General features: G+C 41.9%; 1 protein-coding gene across 3 annotated transcripts in view; it reads left to right on the top strand.

Moving 5' to 3' along the window:
* The window catches only part of LOC308095175 (fibrocystin-L-like), a 54556-nt gene that overhangs the window by 31786 nt on the left and 6275 nt on the right, over window positions 1–16495 (top strand). For all 3 annotated transcript variants that reach the window (XM_080442133.1, XM_080442132.1, XM_080442131.1), the window contains exons 43-68: window positions 103–259; window positions 1025–1181; window positions 1404–1613; window positions 2461–2590; window positions 3048–3289; window positions 3757–3893; window positions 4141–5170; window positions 5532–5723; window positions 5823–5974; window positions 6582–6741; window positions 7512–7686; window positions 7894–7982; window positions 8263–8432; window positions 8778–8907; window positions 9451–9569; window positions 9979–10108; window positions 10881–11054; window positions 11285–11388; window positions 11778–11904; window positions 12293–12414; window positions 12884–12974; window positions 13297–13445; window positions 14918–15040; window positions 15544–15655; window positions 15849–15965; window positions 16129–16294. In XM_080442133.1, the coding sequence (XP_080298259.1) occupies window positions 103–259; window positions 1025–1181; window positions 1404–1613; window positions 2461–2590; window positions 3048–3289; window positions 3757–3893; window positions 4141–5170; window positions 5532–5723; window positions 5823–5974; window positions 6582–6741; window positions 7512–7686; window positions 7894–7982; window positions 8263–8432; window positions 8778–8907; window positions 9451–9569; window positions 9979–10108; window positions 10881–11054; window positions 11285–11388; window positions 11778–11904; window positions 12293–12414; window positions 12884–12974; window positions 13297–13445; window positions 14918–15040; window positions 15544–15655; window positions 15849–15965; window positions 16129–16294 (4665 nt within the window). The remainder of the gene's footprint in view (window positions 1–102; window positions 260–1024; window positions 1182–1403; window positions 1614–2460; window positions 2591–3047; window positions 3290–3756; window positions 3894–4140; window positions 5171–5531; window positions 5724–5822; window positions 5975–6581; window positions 6742–7511; window positions 7687–7893; window positions 7983–8262; window positions 8433–8777; window positions 8908–9450; window positions 9570–9978; window positions 10109–10880; window positions 11055–11284; window positions 11389–11777; window positions 11905–12292; window positions 12415–12883; window positions 12975–13296; window positions 13446–14917; window positions 15041–15543; window positions 15656–15848; window positions 15966–16128; window positions 16295–16495) is intronic.

Here is a 16495-nt window from a genome sequence, read left to right as displayed (position 1 = left end):
GCCCCATCCTCCCTCTATTCCCTCTTCTCTATAACATTGTTAGTCATGGCAGCACTTCTTTTTTTGTTGTTGATTGTCCTCATTCACTCTCTCACCGTGCAGTACCAACAGTAATGACGTCGACGTGACCATTGGGGGGTCAGTCTGTGACATCCAGTCGACCAACAGCACACACATCATCTGTGTGACCAACGCTCAGCCCAGGTCCCAGAAAACCAAGGTCCGAGTCAGCATTGGAGACAGAGGGATCGCCAAGATGGTGAGAAACCTAGTCTTTACCTTTTTCTAATTATATGTTTTGAAGGGTTTTCTAAATTACATTTACATCAATATTGTCAACAAATATTATTCAATAATAATAATTGTAATAATGGTAGGTATTAAATCATAATATGCAATACATATGAATACAATGAATTATTCAACTCTAGGCCTGACCTCGACTAAGTCGAATAGTCGACTGGTTAGTCGCGGGGGGTCCGAGTCGACTGCGTGTCTCTTAGTCGAATCTAGTCGAGGACCAAAAATTTTTTAAATTGTTTTTTGGCCAAGTGTACACCTGCAACCACACGTAACTTCCACTTTATTCTTCTTATTCCTCGTCTTTGTATTGGTATTGTTTGTGTTGGAGCGCCTCAGTGCGGCTGCAGAGTTCATGTGCAACCTCTTCCAGAGAGAGATAGAGACACTAGAAACTCTGCTGGAGACACAAAACAAACTGTGTAGACTTGGCCCTTTGAAATAAAATGTATTTTGGCCCTTTTTTTTTTTTTTTTTTTTTTTTGCATTAGTCGACTGCCAGTCGACTATTGGCAATTAGTCGCCAATTAGATTCGACTAAACAAATCCTTAGTCGGGGACAGGCCTATAAATCAACTCTAATCATTGCTATTCTCTAGTTTAACCTATCATTACTGAGTGAATAGTGTGCCTAATGCCTGTCGCTTCAGAGCACAGTACAGTACATTATACTTTGAATAACATTTGTTCCATTTGGTCTAATTATTCGGTTCTCTTCTCTCAGGACAATGCGGATTTCTTCTATATCGATGTGTGGTCATCGAGGTACACCTGGGGAGGGCTGTCTCCTCCAGAGAGGGGCTCGTTTGCTGTCATCACTAAAGGACAGTACATCCTATTGGACACCAGCACCCCAGTGCTCAAAATGCTCCTCATTCAAGGTACAGTACCGAAACACACTTGTGTCTAAGATATTTTCTAAATCACTCCAGTCACCAAGTGCAGTGATAGCACCAGGATTTGTCTGGTCCGGCAATGTCAGTTGTCCAACAGTGCACTGTTGGACTCATATGGCCTTTTTATTATTTTTATTTAGACTTTTTATGACTTAAGACAGTACATCAGTTTCCCATGTGTGTTACCTAGCCTTTCTTTGCGTTCAGGAGGGACATTGGTGTTTGATGAGGCGGATATCGAGCTACAGGCAGAGAACATCCTGATCACAGATGGTGGGCATCTCCAGATTGGCGAAGAGGGGGCGCCGTTCCAGCACAAAGCTATTATCACACTCCATGGAAACCTCCGCTCCACAGAGCTCCCTGTCTATGGAACCAAGACTCTGGGCGTCAGAGAGGGAGTGCTGGATCTGCATGGTATGGATATACACACTCACACACAGGGTTCATATTTATTACCGTGCCCACGGCAATGCATGTCAGTGTATTGTAATCGGTCCTGTCTGTCTGTTTATTTTCACTTCATATAATGGCTGTCATATAATGGCTGTCAATCAACTGTCATTTACCACATAAAAATACGTTGTGCAACAGATCGGGAAAAATAACATGACCCAAATAGTCTATGAAAAACCCTGTCCTTAGGTGACATGATACTTAGATCATAGTGTAACTTAAGGTCTGTCTCCTGCAAGGATGTAACTACTATCAGGCATTCAGTCCTCACCCGTCCTCGAGGTGCCTGTCACTGCTGTGAACCTGTTTCTGTGTCCTGCAGGTTGTAATTAATATGCCTGATGCTATATGCCTTATAGTTGGTTGCATGCTGTGTCGTGCACCAAAATAGATGTAGATCTGCTATTATGGGTGCAAGATTGTAGAGCTGCAGTTTTTGGTATAAATCAGGCTTTAGTAATTGTTCAGTCCCCACCCACCCTTAAGGTGCATGTCATAGTTGTAAACTAAGTGTTAGTGTTTCTCTTAAAGGAGTAGAAAAATTACTTCAAGGAGATTCTTTTGTTTTTGATGCATTCCTAAGCCAATAAATTGATTACCGGCGGAGTCTCCAGTAGGAGACTCAAAAACAAAGAAATCTCCATGAATTCAAGGCTTCACGGGATGTGTAATTGATAGAAAATAAGTTTTTTGGGGGTGAACTACTCCTTTAAGGTATGTGTCCTGTAGGAACATGCAAACAATAGCAATCCTTCAGTTCTCTCCTGTCCTCAAGGTGCAAGTCATTGCTGTGAACATTTTCTTCCAGGTATTCCAGTTCCTGTTCCCTGGACCCACTTGGCCCAGACAGCCACCAATGGGTCCACAACGCTGACCCTGATGAAGGGAGTCACATGGAAAGCCGGCGATGAGATCGTCATCGCATCCACAGGCCATAGGTAAAATAACAAAACAATTGGACCAGGGGAGGTTTTGTGAAATCATCTGTTTCAGCAGTAACATCATAACTGACCACATAGCACATTTGACCAGTTCCAGTTCCAGACAAAAGGCCCCCACAATACTATGTATATGATTGCAATGTTTATCTAAAATGTTTATATTGATTGTACGTCATTAAGATCCTTTGCGGATACAAGCATTATGCTTTTGTTCATAATACAGTTATTGTGTATTGGGTAATGACCTTTTTATTGTGATGTGTTTTTATTTGCAAGGTTACCTCAACATTAAGGAAACAAGTTACTAATTTGTGCAATAGAAATTAAAAAAACAACAATCAGGCACCTTATGAAAACATCTAACCTCAAAACATACAGAAGAGGGGGGAATTGTAAAAAATTGAAAAGGAAGTGAAAATGTATCCTACTAATTCCTCAACGCACATTTTTCCAGGCACAGTCAGAGAGAGAACGAAGTGAGAAGGATTGCCTCTGTGTCGTCTGATGGAAGGACACTCACCCTCACTGAAGCGCTGGAGTACACTCACCTGGGGGTGTCTGTCACGCTGGCTGATGGCACAGTGTTTGAGGGTCGAGCAGAGGTGGGACTTCTCACCAGGAACATTGTGGTGCGAGGGTCTCAACACGAAGAATGGCAGGACAAGATCGAGGCCTGTCCTGATGGGTTCAACACAGGTATGCTACAACAACCAGCGTCTAAGCATGTTTTGTGAAAAGGTTATCCATAAACTGATGCTGAGATTAAGTGACGCCAAGTTAGAATGTTTGACAGTTCACAGCAAAATCCACAATGTTACTTTAACATTCAAATGGAACCTCTCTCAGAGTTATAAACCTGTAAGGGTCCATTTGGTTCCATTTGTAAATTCTCAAAGTTTTACAGCCGGTCCCCAGCTTAATGATGGATAGTTGGGAAACAAATGTACCCTCCATTTGGTTCCTAACTATCTAGCTGGGGACGCCCTGGAACCCACTCAAGGGCCTCTGGGGTCCCCGTTGAGAACCAGTGTTGTAGGCTATATTGTCTCTCATCATCATCATCATCATCATCATCATCATCATCATCATCATCATCATCAGTTAATTTCGTTTCTGTGTTCCTGTGGTGTGTCACATTTACATCTTTGTTTCCTGTGTTGTAGGTGAGTTTGCCACCCAGACCTGTTTCCAGGGAAGGTTTGGTGAGGAGACGGGCAGTGACCAGTTTGGAGGCTGCATCATGTTCCACGCACCCAGGCCCAATGAGAACCTGGCAATCGGAAGACTGGAATATGTTGAGGTAAACAATGCTTTCACTCTTTTCATAATAATGCAAGAAGGTGTAGAGCAAAATTTCATTAAAGTAGCAATTAATAAAACATATATATATATATATATATATACACAGTATATCCAAGCTGTATGGTACATTACAGTATGTTAATCTGTTAATCTCATATAATTACTACATCTGCAGTGGTTGAAGGTGAACTCCCTAATCTTCCATTGATACATTTTGAACTCTTACGGTTGTTTTTACCCTACAGCTATTCCACGCAGGGCAAGCCTTTAGGCTGGGTCGCTACCCCATCCACTGGCATCTGATGGGTGACATTAACTTCAAGTCCTACGTTCGGGGCTGTGCCATCCACCAGACCTTCAACAGGGCCGTGACCATTCACAACACCCACCGCCTGCTGGTGGAGCACAACGTCATCTATAACATCATGGGCGGTGCTTTCTTTATCGAAGACGGCATCGAAACGGGCAACGTTCTGCAGTACAACCTGGCCGTGTTTGTCAAGCAGAGCACCAGCCTGCTGAATGACGACGTCACCCCGGCTGCCTACTGGGTCACCAACGCCAACAACACCGTCCGCCACAACGCCGCCGCCGGTGGGACCCACTTTGGGTTCTGGTACCGCATGCACGAGCACCCCGACGGTCCCTCCTATGACCCTAACATCTGCCAGAAGAAGGTCCCCCTGGGGGAGTTCACCAACAACACGGTCCACTCCCAGGGCTGGTTCGGCATCTGGATCTTCCAGGACTTCTTCCCGACGAAGAACGGAGACTGTCACTCTCACACGCCCGAGCCGGCCGTCTTCCGAACGCTCACCGTGTGGAACTGCGAGAAGGGCGCCGAGTGGGTGAACGTGGGCGCCGTGCAGTTCAACGGCTTCGTCGCGGTCAACAACGAGAAGGCCGGCATCGAGGGGAAGCGCATCATACAGAAGTACGTGAGCGGGTTCGGTGAGGAAGGAGGGGCCGGCGTGTATAACAGCACCATGGTGGGACACGTGGACGAGCTGGGCCTGGGAGATGAATACTGTACGGCTCGGGGCATCATCACCCCTTTCGATGACGGCATGAACGTCCACGACACCAAGTTCATCAACTTCGACCGCCCCTCCTGCGCCGCCATCGGCGTGACTTCCATCGACGGGACTTGCGTGCATGACTGCGGCGGCTGGGCGGTGCGGTTCAGCGGCGTGCAGTACTTCAACACTCCTAACAAGGCCGGCTTCAGATGGGAACATGAGGTGCAGCTGATTGACACCGACGGCTCTCTCACAGGTGATCGTCATGCTGTCATGTTAGAACACTCTTAATCAACCTAGTCTCCTTTTGATTGTTTTAGACTCCAGTCAGTTGTATTTATTAGTCATATAATATGTATTAGTCTAATTGTCAGTCATTCATTCAGTAATAACAAATTAGATCGCGAGATACATTTAAACCACCTTTGTCTTCATGTAACATGATGACAAAACTGATACAGCCTGTACAGTAAAATGCAGAATGTTCATCTAAATCTGAAAGTGTGCAAATGAACCAGCAAGGGTCAGGTCTTTTGGTAGGGGCCCGTCCGTGTATCACACAATGTAGCTTACTGTTATGTTCATATGTCACATCATTTCATTCCCCTTTCCAATAGGAAACATCAACCACAAGGTGGTGCCAAAGAGCCAGCTACTAGACCCAGCTCACTGTACTGAGAGTGCTGAGTGGACTTTGGGTTACCCTGGCTTTGTGTGTGATGAGACAGTTGACTTCCACCGCCTATCACTCAACAACCCATCACCATCCTCACTGCGAGCCAAGGATATCATTCTGACAAACTCCCATGGTACAAAGTCCATACATTATCTATACAAAAACACAGACAGGCAGATAGACAGACAGACATGTTAAAGGCCTCGTTTGAATTTAAATCTGTCTATTGCAGGAACCAGTGTGGCTAAATATATGAAGAAACGGATGACTCACAAAAAGGGGTGGATGGTGATGCTGCCGTCTCGCCAGACATATAACTGGCACTTTGACGAGGTGGACCAAGTGACAAACATCACATACAGTGCAAAGTTCTATGGTTTTAAGGTACGATTCTTTCCATACATGCATTTGTCTTTTGATTTTACTTTTTTAATTATTTTTAATTGTATTTATTGTCTGTGTAGTTTGTCATTTGGTATGTGATATGGACCTTGAGTCTGAAATTAAGATTGAATTGAATTGTCTCTTATTCATATCTAGAAATTGCCATCTGGGTCAAGTAACTGATCTTTATTTTCCCTGGGTGAGGGGAGTGATAAAAGGACCAAAAGGGTGATAATTGTTGTTAGCCCTTAAGTCTGATAATTGCTATGTGCCAGTAAATAATGATAATAATAATATGGTCCCCAATCCTTTGGGGTATTATTTTTCACAGTACATGAAATGTGTCCTCCTCATTTACCCATCCTAACTATTAGGAACAGGGGCTGTAGCTGACGTGACCAATCAAGGCACCCCAATGTGCCAGTGCCACTGCACTAAACTAAATAAGGCTATGGATATGTGATAAACAAATGATCTCCTTGACATTCGTCATAGGCCTACAGTATATTATTCATATAATAATCTATCTTACAACCCCGTTTTTCAACCCCTTTTCAAACCCTAATCGAAGTTGATTTTTCTTTTGCATATGCCTTGTCCCTTACAGCAAGATCAGTATGTGATCATAAACCACAACTTCACCCAGAGTCCAGACAAGTTCCGTATAGTGGATGTGAGGAACGGCTCCACAGAGCCTCTAACATACAGCAACAACCGCAACGGAGACTGGTACTTCAATGACAACACAAATGACCTCTCCTACCTCGGTTAGTCACTCACATACTGTTTCACTTTTGGCAAATAAGCTCTTTAGTCAACGTACTGTACTGCTATGCAAAGAGAAACATACACTCCGTTATATGAAGGTGTCATGCACTGAAAATAGCATATCTAGAAGCTCACAACACGTGGCGACGAGTCGTGAGCTTGTAAATGTGCCATTTTCACCGTGGTGGAAGAAGTACTCAGATATTTTACTTAAGTAAAAGTACTGTAGCAATACCACAATATAAAAATACTCTGTTACAAGCAAAAGGCCTGTGTTCAAAATGTTACTAAAAGTACAAAAGTATTGGCATCAAAATATACTTAAAGTACGAAAAGTAAAAGTGCTGAAATGTTTGAAAATAGCAGATCTACAAGCTGACAACGCATCGTGATGCGACGCGTTGTGTGCTTGTAGATCGGCTATTTTCAATTAGCCTAGGTATAAAATAGGGCTAAAAGTGGTTAATGTATGTTTTATAATATAATAGTGGAGTAAAAGTATATTATTCCATAATATTATTATTGTATAATATTTGCCTCTAAGATGTAGTGGAGTAGAAGTAAAATAATTGGAAATTGGAAATACTCAAGTAAAGTAGAAATATCTCAACATTTTACTTAAGTACAGTACTTGAGTAAATGTACTTAGTTACTTTCCACCACTGCATTTTCAGCAGACAACACCGGCCCACAATGAAGTACAAATCAAGCTGAAGTCGTCTCCATGTATCAGCCTCTTCATTGACCTTGCCTTGTCCTTCTTCTTTAGTGTCTGGTAAGACAAGTGAGCGCAGACGTCGTCGTGCCAGTGTTGACCGCTCCATGGCGGACGTGGCGGTGAACTTCCAGGTGTACCGCTGCTTCTACCCCGACTGTATCAAACCGCCTCCTCCTCCTCCGGCTACCTTGCCCCCCGTTCCCACCCGACGACCAGACGACTTCATGTATGTCTGCACGCATTCTCCACCGATTTGGACACGACTGCTATGTCCTTAAGGCTCATTTATACTTTGTGAAATGGCCACTCTTGTTAATCGTTTTCAGTGATTAAATATTTATAATACCCACAGACGGTTTCTGTCAGACACAGCGATGATATCATGTCATTTCAGCTATTCATTATTTGACTCCCTTGTGTTTCCACTTTTCAGTCTTTGGTCCAATGCTTCTTTCTGGCAAGGCTCTGCTGAGAATAACTTCACTGCACCAGCAGAGGGCGCTGATGTGGTCGTTCCACCAGGTAATGATCTCAACAGTACAAACAGCTATACCTGGACTCAAGATGAGAGCTCGCTGTTAATTAATTAGCTGAGTGTGTTTTTTTCTTTAACTCATAATGACCTCTCATGCTCTGTATGGTTCATATTAGCTAGTTGCTTGATAATACGGTAAGATATTTATTGATGACCAGGGGGTTCCTCTTCTTCTTGTGATATGTAATGTTTTGTTTTCAATTGCATTGTCATTTGCTCCTGCATGGGGTTTAATCCTGTGATAATTCAACCCTTTTCCAACCACAGGGAAGTGGGTTGTCCTGGACGGCCACACTCCTCCCCTCAACAAGCTGACGGTCATTGGCGTTCTGGAGATTCCAGACACCATGAATGACACCTCCAGCTCCAGCAGAAGGAAACGGTCCACTTCCCAGTACCGGACAGTGGTCCTGGACGCTACGTACATCTCTATCCAGGTCGGTTTTCAAGAACAACCCTGACATGATCTGATTCCAATCTGATATATTATATTAAACATATATTATATGATGTGGGTGTGGCAGTGGTTCAGGAGGTAGAGCGGCTGTCTTGGAATAGGGATGTTCCAGGTTTCCAGCATTTACCATTTTATATGATATTATGTAATGACATACAGTACATCACAAGATGAGATGGAATAAATGCAATATATAATACAGTACAAAATAATATGATACAATAAAACTGCTTTGGGCTTTATTTGCTCTGATGATGGTATGGTCATGTTTCCTTTGACATTACGTAACGTCACACTGAAATCTGTCCGTCTCCTGTTGCTTCAGGGAGGCAGGGTGATTGCAGGGTGGGACGACGCGCCGTTCAGAGGACAGCTTCACATCAAGCTCAGAGGGAACCACCACACCCCTGACTGGCCTCTGCCCAACGGCCCCAACCAAGGATCCAAGGTTCTGGGTAAGAACAACATCATGTGATGTCGGACAATGGTTGGTCAATCAGTTAACCCATTCAATCCGGTAACGCATCTGTGACATTTTAAGATTTCTTTGGCTATTAAAAAATAGCAGACCTACAAGCTCGTAGTGCGGCAGTCGGTGCAGCGCTACGAGCTTGTAGATCTGCTATTTTTTTTAAATCATGAAAACTTTTTCAAATCTTTGAATATATTTATTTTTAAAGCAAACATTTGTAACTCAAATCTTTGCTTCTGGGGGTTCCTGGAACAAAATATTGTGAGATGGGGGTCCTTGGCCAAATACATATCATTTTGGGTGGTCCTTGACATGAAAAAGTTTGATAACCACTGATATAGCAACAATAGTTTTTCAGAAAACTGTCGGCCTCAGGTCTAAATGGGTTAATGCATGCAACACAAGCACAACGTCATCATGGGTTTTGAACCTTTTCATGTAAAAGATCTTCCATTCATGCTAGCTCAGTGTCAACATGGTGACATTAAGTTATTGTATAACTGACCCAATATCTGTTCTACCACAGGTGTGTTTGGTACGCTGGAGCTGTATGGAATCCCTCACAATGTGTACCACACCAAGCTGTCCAGCACTGCATCTGCCGGCACCAACACACTCACCCTGGCTCAGCCTGTGGACTGGCAGGTCTGCCTGGTTTCATACAGTCACCTCAGTACATTGTAGATGCACACATATTATCATTTAATTTAAGATACAGTCTTAGGTGAAGGTTACATCTTTCTCTCGCTGTTCTTCGTTCATCCATCACATCGTTGTAATTGCCAAGCACAATAAATGTATTGTGTCTTCATGACCTTTGTACAGAAACATCAATTTCCTTACATGTATTAATTATCCTTGCTACATCTTTAGTTCATTGTAGTTCTTGTGATGCATGTGATGTCATAGGGACAAGAGCTCACATTCCGTGCAAAGGGACCATAGAAGACAAATCATAGACATACAATAATAATTATACAGTATATTATGAATAATAGTCATACTTCATTTTGTCATGCTTTCTATTCATTCATTCCTGTGTTTTTGCATGCAGGTTGGAGATGACATTGTCATTTCCACCACTGGTTATAATCCACTGGAGACGGAGACACGTCAGATCACTGCCATGTCATCAGACGCCCGCACTCTCACCCTCAACCAGTCTCTGTCACACACCCACGTTGGTTAGTTTAACCACTTAACCCTTAACCCTATATACGGTGTTGTCCTCCAGAGGTCTATACTTGGTCCCTTCCTTTTTTCTCTCTACACCAAAGCTCCTTTTCTGAAAAATAGCCGATCTACAAGCTCAGAACTGCCTGTAGATCTGCTATTTTTGACAAATGTTCACCTGTTATGACATGCCCAGAATAGAGACGGTTGCGGTTCATGTGGTTAAAATAGATTTGACCATGCATGCACTACAACATTCCAGTTAAGACACCAAGTAGATACCTGTAGCAACAGCTTGGCTTCCTGTGACTAAATACTGTGAATTAATACAACTCTATATACACTAGACAAGTCCATACCCGGGGATGCTCGTGCCACAACTATACAGTTTGTGCAGATTTGGCAAAAATGCACAAATACTGTAAATAGCTTAAATTTCCCAGAGCTAATACTGAATCGTTCCCTCATCTCAGTGGCAATAAGCTTTCAAATATGTTCTCTCCTGAGTCCTGGTTTTGTGGCCTAACTACTGAACAAGCAGACACCAAAAATGCTAGTAATAAACAGCTTATATTTGGGAACATTTAAAAATCAGCTTTGTAAGTCCCTGCTTATGTCAATGCTCAATGGAGATGTGCAATTGACGCACGCACGCACGCACGCACGCACGCACGCACACAGACACACACACACACACACACACACACACACACACACAGATTCCTAGATTTATGGATGTTATTGACTCTTATCTCTCTCTTGCTCTCTTTTTTCTCTCTGTAGGAGAGACCCAAAGCGTCTCAGGTACTCCAATGACCTACACCCTTGCAGCGGATGTTGGCCTCCTGACCAGGAACATTAAGATCATTGGTCAAGACTACCCAGCCATGTTTGAGGAATCGTTTGGAGCCAGGGTGGTGGTTGGTACCTACTCATGGGCTGGAATCGACTACAAAGGTACACAATTTTTAAATGCAGCATTTGATGATATGATATGATTTATGACAGCATGACAAAACATATGACATATGACATAAATGGCTATGACATGACATACAGTAACATAATATGATATTGATATAATGACATGACATGCTATGATATATGTCATGACTTGAAAAGATATTTTGATATGATATGTTCTCAATGATGTTTAATGTATTGTTCCACCTTTGTTGTCCATAAAGGCAAAGCCCAGCTAAGGAACGTGGAGTTCTACCGCACTGGTCAGCTGGGATGGAATGACTACACTGACCCTCGCTACTCTGTGGCCTTCCTCAACCTGGAAGAGGTACTGTAGGACCACACATTCACATTAATATACCAATTCTAAAGCGAAGGAAAACCATGTGAAAATGATGGAGCATATTATGGATTATTTTTATAGAACAAACTGTTTTTACAGTTGTTCTTTGCTATTTTGGCAAGATCAGTGATTCAGGAGTCCTATGTGCTAGTCTGCACTCTCGCATCTCATGCTATTTCATTTGTTTAGTATGTTAAAATTGTTTATTATGGATTATATTGTTCTGTATGTCCTCGCTACCCCCGCCCCAAAACACATGGCACTCAGTGTACACCTTTGCACTTGTAAGGACCACAAAAAAACAAGCTCTTGAAATTTTTTGTGTATGCTAAAATAAGGTCACGTTTTTCTTCTTCTTCTTTCTTCTTTGAAAGGTTGCACAGGACGACTCATACGTTCAGGGCTGTGCTTTCCACAATGGCTTCTCTCCTGCAATTGGAGTCTTTGGGACAAACACAATGGATGTTGATGACAATGTCATCCACCACACCGTCGGAGAAGGTAAGATGGTGCTTATTTGTGGAATGTACTTTTTCCTTTATGTATTGTCATGTAGAGGAAATCATAAAGGTATTTCTATACAGTTCAATAGGTAGAACATGGCACGAACACAGCAGAGCTTTTGATTCCCTTAATGTAATGTGTAAATACACCTATGCAATGATTTAAATGTTCTATAAGTGGGCACCTTCTGTGCTTTCTTTATTACAAAAATAAAGAAATTGTGATACTAAAAAGCATTGTTTTGATAAATGTTGTGTGCTATTATCTTAAAACATGTTATGTCATGTCATACTTTGATGGTGGGTGAGGTGGGATTAGGTCGGGCTGTGATAATGTTAGATCAGTAGCACTCAACAAGGAACGTGTTACATTGTGTCAATTACAGGTATCAGAGTGTGGGGCAACAACATAAGAGTGCGGAGGAACCTGGTGACCCTAAGTTTGTGGACAGGATCCTATCAGGACAGAGAAGAGACATTCAATTTTGAATGGAATGCTGCCATTGAGGTCTGTCTACTTTTTTGTTCTTTTTAACTTTATTTAACCAGACAGTTTATATTAAAAGGATTTTTTTTAACCTAAATCCCATTGTTCTGATGTGAGAAGATCAATTATATATTGTAGCAAAAACACCCTATGTCTTCTATGTATTTCCCCCAGGAAATGTGGCATTTCACGTCATCGGCGTACATTTTGTACGCTTGACGACGTTAAACACCCACTCACCCATTCCATTAAGATTCTTACTCACAGTAACAGCAGCATGACAGATGAAGAGCACACTGCAATATGAAAAAGTAGTAAATGTGTACACTGCCAGTAGATCTTAATTCATTGTTGTTTTGCCTGCTTGTAATTCTTGACCCTGTTAAATTCTAATACAGGGACAGGCCTTCAATTCCCATCTGGAAATGTAACCACTCAATTACTGTAAGATGATTTATAGAAAAACATCCATCAAACACTTTATTTTCAGGTCAATGAGGGGACAAACGTGGTGTTGCAGGGGAACATTGTGGCTGGCTATGAGAGAGTTGGATATCGCATTGATGGTGAACCGTGCCCAGGTAATTTGTTCAAATCCAGCCAATAAATAATTTGTCAATATGCTGTCTATAGTTATCTGTTGTGTTGTGTATGACGTTGTTTTCTTGAACGCCCTTGCAAACATTGAGCCTGATTTATACTTGGTGTTGGTGTTGCTAACCGAGAATAGCCGATCTACATGCTCCCAACGCATCCCAATAAATTAAGCATACAGTATCACTCAAAGTCTCGCTACATTGTAAAGTATCATAGTGCATTGTACTTATTCAAGCAGTAATGAGGAGAGCTTAGAAAACAGATATTGGTAGAAGGAGCTCTTTCACATGATTTGTACATTGCCAGGTGTTCAGAGCGACACTGAGAGGTGGCATCAGAACGAAGCCCATGGCGGTCTCTACGGTGTGTTCATGAACAAAGACGGCCTCCCTAGCTGCAGTCTTATCCAAGGCTTCAATATCTGGAGGAGCTTTGACTTTGGCATCTATTTCCAAGTATGAAAACGGTTGAGTTTTTTAAATGTTGTGCTCTTGTGTCCCTCTCTGTGTTAATGTCCTTTTTTGCTCTCCAAAGTGCTTTGTGATCAAACTGTTTGGCTAAAAGCATACATTTTGGACAGTATCAAGAGGCGTGTTTCCCACCCTAGGCTCTAAGACCCCCATGGGGCATATCAAAATGTCAGGGATTATTAGGCTGCCAAGAAGTGGAGTCAAGGAATTACATTAAAGGAGCTACACCATGAATTTAAAAAAAAGATTTGATATTTAATATCATATGGTGTATGTCCCTCAAACCTTTTTCAAAAGTTTTGAGCCTAAATCATCACTCAGATATACTCATCCCAAGTCAATTGTCTCTGGCTTATACAGCACTTTCAGCTGCAATACCAAAACGTCCTCTTGGGCAGGGGGGGGCTACTGAGCAATTCTGTTAATACAAAATTCTGTTAATAAAAAAATATATTAAAAAAAAAAAAAAAAAAATGGAAAAATTCTGCATAAAAAGAAGCATCTAAGAAAAATACAAAATCGAAAAAAAGACACTTTGAACATTTTTGAACAATTCCACCAAGTGTTTGAGGTGCCTGTTTCACCCACTTCCGGGGGGCGGAGCCAAAATCCGAGCCCGAAGTATTTGTTCGTAGACCCCCACTTAGGGGGGGTAGAAAAAGTTTCGGAGCGATTCGGGCACTTTTCATTTAACATTGGGTTTGCCATCAAAAATGTTTATGACCTCATAAACATTGCCATTCTGAGATCGCCTGTTCAGACACGCCCATTCTGGAAATCCATGAAATGAGAAGGAATGACTGAATTTTAAAAAAAAACATTTTTTGGGGTACAAGAGACACTGGGGACCCCAAAAAATACAAACAACCAAGAAAAAAGTGATTTTCATGGTGTAGACTCTTTAAAGGAAAAGTTCACCTGTTTACCTTTATCTCCATACATGTAGAATAGATCCTTGCTAACGCTCACTATTGGACGGTACCATTGTCTATTCGCTCTGTGTCTCAGAAAAGGGCTGTTGAGAGCTAAAAAATTTACCCTCTGATGATATATCATCAGTGGGAATTTTATACTAGATTATTTTTTAATTGATGCAACAACTGTGTTTACTATTTTAAGCATACAGCATTCCAGAAAGAGAAATAACGTAATTTTCCATTAGCTTGAAATCTCTGCCACTGACGTAATTGGCAGGTATATTTTCAAGCTATCCACAGCCCACCTCTGAGACACAGAACAAGTAGACAGAAATGATATGTCTTATAGTGAGCATTAGTGAGGCACATTATATGGCGATACGTTTGAGAATGGGGTATCTGGGTGTTTAAGGATGAAACATTGTTATCCGTGGGTGTTGAGGTTACAATGGTTAGATACTGTAGATTATATGGAAGACAATAGAAAGGATCATTGTGCCAGTCTTACTTGTATTCTTATTCCATTATCTTTGATTGCAGACAAGTATGGAAATAATTGTTGCCAATGTTACCCTGGTGGACAACGGCATGGGCATCATGTCATACGTCTATGGCCCTCCTTCACTTGCCCATTTGTACGCCGACAAGACTGTTGAAGTCCAGGTGAGACAGCTAATTCATTTATTTCAGCCTTAATCTGGGCTCAGACTACAGGCGTTGTAAAATCTGATATTTTTTTTAAAATCACACAATCTTATAAGATTATCTTAAACATGCACACACAATTTAAAAAGATTATGGGGCATCACACACTACAAGCTCTAATTACAATTATTGGGTTTACCAGAAAAATGCAGCACCTTGACGTGCTGCGATTACAAGCAGAAGCAGATGTTAAAAATGTATCTTGTTAAACTTGCCGATAGTCGGGAGGGGCATTGCTGACCCTGAATCATAAATAATCTGTACATTGAAACATACAAACTATAGGATGCCAGTTCAACAAATGAACCTGGCATCTGTCTAAATAACATGCTATCTAAATTGCGTTTTAACCCTTGCATAAGCCTGCAAGGTCGTCAAGGCGAGGGTAAGTGCTATGTCAAGTACTTTAAATATACGTATGATTAAACTGTTTCATGTAATGGTAACCCCTCTTTCCCCAGAATGCACTGATAGTAGGCAGCAGCCCCAACTTCAACTGTTCAGACACTATGCCGATGTCCGATTGGAATATGCAACAAAGTGCAGAACACCGTGGTCCTAGGCCTACCGAAGGTACACACTTTGATACATATGTAAACATGTATGTATGTGTATATATTGTTTATACATACATACTGTGTGTGTGTGTGTGTGTGTGGGTGTGTGTGTGTGTGTGTGTGTGTGTGTGTGTATACACTGTATATTATGCTTGAAAACATCAATGTCAAAGTTTCACCAATCAACTTCAACCCTCCTCTTTGTACAGGTGGTACATCTGGGATCTGTTGGCCTACATTTGAATCTGGACATAACAACGGTCCCGAAATGAGCTATACCGGACTCACGTCCTACAATACCATCAAAGGGCTGATGAGAGTCATCGGTGAGTGCTGCCTGTGTTTGATTAGATCAATTTAAGGTATATAACCATTAGTAGGCTACAATTAAGACAGCCAAAAAACCCTCTAAACAATAAAATTACCATGCTGCCTGCTGTGGGACAAATTTGAATAAATAACCTCCATTTCCATGTTGACCCTGTCCAGACACCACGTTTGTTGGTTTCCGGAACATCTGCTCCAGCGACACCAGCGTGATGTTCATGACCAACCCTGGCAATGAAGATCTGCAGCACCCAGTGCATGTCAGTGGCATGAAGATGGTTGACAGCACAGAGGGAGCCCAGGTCTACATCCACAGGCCTGATGTCAAGTATGTCTGTGTGGTCTTGTGTCTGCAAATTATATATAACTAAGATGTATTAAATATGTATCTAAATGCAGAGTCATGGAGGGAGAACATCTTAATGCTTCATTTTTTATAAACCATGTGGTTTAGTTACATTTGTAAGCACAAAGTTTTGGGTTCAAGATCAGTGTTAGGAACATTTTCAATGTAAAGCACATTGTAAAA

This window comes from Gymnoscopelus braueri (assembly GCF_963280865.1).
Source record: "Gymnoscopelus braueri genome assembly, chromosome: 11".
NCBI classification, from domain to species: domain Eukaryota; kingdom Metazoa; phylum Chordata; class Actinopteri; order Myctophiformes; family Myctophidae; genus Gymnoscopelus; species Gymnoscopelus braueri.
The sequence above is the reverse complement of the archived record's forward strand: the minus strand, read 5'-3'. Positions and strand labels throughout refer to the sequence as shown.